The sequence below is a fragment of the Phocoena sinus genome, chromosome 5 (assembly GCF_008692025.1).
Source record: "Phocoena sinus isolate mPhoSin1 chromosome 5, mPhoSin1.pri, whole genome shotgun sequence".
NCBI classification, from domain to species: domain Eukaryota; kingdom Metazoa; phylum Chordata; class Mammalia; order Artiodactyla; family Phocoenidae; genus Phocoena; species Phocoena sinus.
In genome coordinates, this window is record NC_045767.1 from 7,976,895 (window position 1) to 7,981,199 (window position 4,305).

General features: G+C 34.2%; 1 protein-coding gene across 1 annotated transcript; it reads left to right on the forward strand.

The window, feature by feature from the left end:
* The first annotated feature begins 1,281 nt into the window (after positions 1-1,281).
* On the forward strand, positions 1,282-2,322 carry LOC116754462 (testis-expressed protein 30-like). The gene has a single exon (XM_032633139.1). It carries the CDS (start codon positions 1,494-1,496, stop codon positions 2,028-2,030), a length of 537 nt encoding a protein of 178 aa, XP_032489030.1. The 5' UTR covers positions 1,282-1,493; the 3' UTR covers positions 2,031-2,322.
* The last annotated feature ends 1,983 nt before the right edge of the window (positions 2,323-4,305 follow it).

Here is a 4,305-nt window from a genome sequence, read left to right on the forward strand (position 1 = left end):
TATCAATTAGGCAGCTAGAGAAAGCTGATGGGACAGTAAACTTGAAGTATAATTCTCCCTAGGGTGGAGGAGAGGGAAAAATATTTCCAATCCTGGTGAACAATTTGAATCATATATAAAAGAAATTATTATTAGACTATTCAAATCATTATTTCAGCTTGCTAGAATAATCATCTATGTGATAAAATACACAATGAGTTGGAAAAACCATCGATATATTTAAAAGCATGATGCTATATCTGGATAATGTATAGTAAAACAATAAAACAATTCTTTACAATAATTTTAAGCAATGTTAATGGCAAAAATAACCCACATAGAACAAATAGACTGGTTCAAAAAATTCTTTTAAATATGAGGAAATTAAAATATTGAAAATATTGGTCTGTGATACAAATAGGCAATGTTCAAACTATCAATTCCGCTTGTACCTAAAACAGTGGAAAACAATATCATGCTAAGATCTATATTGACAAAGTAAATTGCTTACCTGTAAGAAAGAAAATCTACTCAATTTTTCACACTATAAGCAATTTGAAAGCACGTTTCTACAATTAAAGTCTTACAGTTGATAAGAATTAAAAGGTCTGAGATTTTACTCCACATATAAGCTAATGAGTTTGTCAGTCCCAGAATCATGGATGCTAGTAGAAAACATGAGACATCTGTGTCAAAGATAAAAGGGTTTTATTATTCACAGGAAGAGCAGTAGCTATAGAATCAACCATTTCTTAAATGACACCAAGTTTCTGTGCCCCAATATTCATGGAATGAAACCAAAACTGCCAGGTGACACATGCACATACTGTAGACTGCAGTACAGGGAAGGACTCGAAGCAAGTATATTGGTCCTTTGCTTGGACCACTTCAAGAAGTGGTCCACAAACAGAAGTCAGTCCACTTCCATTTGCAACGTGTGCAGAACTCTGGAGACTCATTTTATTCACTAGTGTTTGTGTTGAATAATTAATAAAAATAGAAAATTTGCCTTTTATATGTCCAGTTCTAAAAGCTTACTATTTCTTTACTTTGCCTTGTGTTACGCTAGTTGGTTCTCAACTTTTTTTCATTATCACTCTTCCCACAAGATGACTCAAGGCATTTTTTATTAATATAATCTCATCAAATTTTAATGCCAAGAGTATACTGTACATCTGTTTACATATCATATGTATATTTGTGCTTCTTACATAAAGGGGATAAGATTTTTTACACCTGGAGACCAAAATTTTTCTTCTTTGTAGGTGACATTAACTCTCAAGAATGCATGGGTGCGGCGAGGCGGTCCCTTTGAGTTCGAGTGTGGAAGTTCGCTCCCTGAAGAGAGTGAGGGCGGTTAGGTGCTCCCGGCCACTTTCCCGTCCCCGGCTAAATTAAAAATACCTTTTGGAAATAAATTACTAGATGCTGTTTGTTTGGTACCTAACAAGAGCTTAATATATGGAATAATTCTTACACATGGAGCATCAGGAGATACGAATCTTCCTCATTTGATGTCACTGGCATCCCATCTTGCATCTCATGGTTTTTTTAGCCTGAGATTTACCTGTAGAGGCCTTAATATTGTACATAGAATTAAGGCATATAAATCAGTTTTGAATGACCTAAAGACCTCAGGAGAATACAAACTTGCAGGTGTTTTCCTTGGAGGTCGTTCAATGGGCTCAAGAGCAGCTGCTTCTGTAATGTGTCATATTGAGCCAGATGATGCTGATGGTTTTGTTCGAGGTCTCATTTGTATTTCCTATCCACTGCACCATCCAAAGCAGCAGCATAAACTTAGAGATGAAGATCTCTTTCGTATAAAAGATCCTGTACTGTTTGTGTCAGGCTCAGCAGATGAAATGTGTGAAAAGAACTTGTTGGAGAAAGTGGCACAGAAAATGCAAGCTCCTAATAAAGTCCACTGGATTGAGAAAGCAAGTCATTCCATGGCAGTGAAAGGACGGTCATCAAATGATGTTTTCAAAGAAATAAATACACAGGTTTTGTTTTGGATCCAGGAAATCACTGAAATGGACAAGAAATAATTGTCTGTAGTTACAAGCTATGTTATTTTGAATACAAATACAGTTAATTTGTTAAAGAACAACATACCTCTCAGCATTATGAGATACATTTCAGGCTAATTTAATGTCCTTTAATGTTCTCCCATTTTTAAAACACATTTTAATTGTGAAATTAATGCCCTTTACAAAGTGTCTTTTGAAAGCACTGTTATAGTTGTATAACGATGATGTACAAATATTGAAGGTGGTCTAAATATAATTTATTTTCTTTAATATAGTTAAGTTTTGAAAAATTAAACATTGAATTTTGTTACAAAAAAAAAGAATGCATGTGTTGCAATAATAAAAATTACTGATTATATTGTGTTCCACTAATAAAAATTAATGATCAACATATCAGGAAATTACTATTCAATCCTATGTAAATTCTAATCCTTAACAATTTTTATAACATATTCATGAGGAATTTCTATAAAGGTAATAAAGAAATATATCACTGACTTCTGACAATAACTCTTCCAGTTGCAGATTATTATTATTATTATTTAACAGATGAAGAAAATGAGGAACAATTTCCACATTTTCTATTTCCCCACCCTTAGTAAGATGGCAGGTAAGAGGTAGTAGGATCTAACCCAGAAAGGCTTGTCCATATCCCATAATCCCTCAATTATGTAATTGATCACCCAAACATAATCTTTTAATTAGAATTCATCATAACTTTGCTAAATCTCAATCTGATACAGCCTCCAACAAACATAAAAGTTACTCTATTCATATACCATTTATTTTAGGGCAGATGAAAAAGTAAATAAAAACCTATAAAGGTTAAGATTAGAAGATATAGCAAAAAGCCAAAAGAGAAGCAAGGGTTTTTTTAATTGGCTTTAATATCAAAGCAATTTTAAATTATTTAAAATGCTATGTCATATCTGAGTTCCTTCTCTCCCTCAGAAGGGAACCTTTTTGATAAAATTTTCTCCACCCTCTTTCTGCCATTGATACATCCTTCTCAAAAGAGTTTACCTCTCTTTGCAAACAGAGGCATTATTTCTTGAATAGTATTCACCCTGTGTGCTTTAAACCTCAAAATGTTATCAAGAATAAAATTCTGGGGCTTCCCTGGTGGCGCAGTCGTTGAGAGTCCGCCTGCCGATGCGGGGGACATGGGTTCGTGCCCCGGTCTGGGAGGACCCCACATGCCGCGGAGCGGCTGGGCCCATGAGACACGGCCGCTGGGCCTGCGCGTCCGGAGCCTGTGCTCCGCAACGGGAGAGGCCACAGCGGTGAGAGGCCAGCGTACCGCAAAAAAAAAAAAAAAAAAAAAAAGAATAAAATTCTGAATAAACATCACTATACACTTTGAAAAAGATCATTTAAAATCTTTGATAGTTTTTAAACTAAATTCAACCTTTCATAATTTTTATAAACTTTCCAAAGTTTCTCAATATATTTGTTTAGAAAGATTAACAAATCGAAAAATGAACATTTAGAACTTAGCAATATTTTTTCTACCCATAAATATCTTACCACTAAAATGAATAGAAATGTGTATTATTGAGACATTATTAAATAGAAGAAAAAAGCTTTTCCTCTGCCTTACCTGAGATGTCCATAGAAGTTTTTCACACACTTCTAATAATAGTTGTTTACTCTTTTCCTCTAGCTTGATTTTCATGAATTTTTTTAAAAGAAATGAGAGAATAGGCATAAAAGAAACAGTTTAAACAAAGAATCAGCATAGGAAAAGATGAAAAAGCCATGGAGAAAAATATGACAGGAACTACTGTTATAAAGTGTCCAAGCTGTCAGAGCTGACAGTGTTGAGAATCCCCACAGAGTTCTGTATCCTCAGGAATGTCTAATAACGGTGACACTGTTGGGCCTATCAAGACTGTTGGGCTTTTTCTCTTGTCTATATGCCTAGTTAATGCACCTTTTTAAACTGTGTATTAACTTTATTTTACTAAATTATGACAGGTATTATACATGTGAAATAAGGTATACAGTGCCTATTTACAGGGAGAGAACACGAATAAAATAAACACTAAGTTGCTCATCACTCAGCTGAAGAAATAGAATACGAACAATATCTTTGAAGTCCTTTATGTTTGTCAGGCCTTCCTAAAGTAATACATCAGGAAGCCTACTATAGAAGAAGTGTTGTAGCATTTGTCAATCTAACTCTATCTAATTCTATTATTTACTTAAAAATATCAGGATCACAGGTTTGGAATTGAAGTAAGCTAGTATAAATACATCTTTAAAAGATATGACAAACCCTTTAATAGAGGGA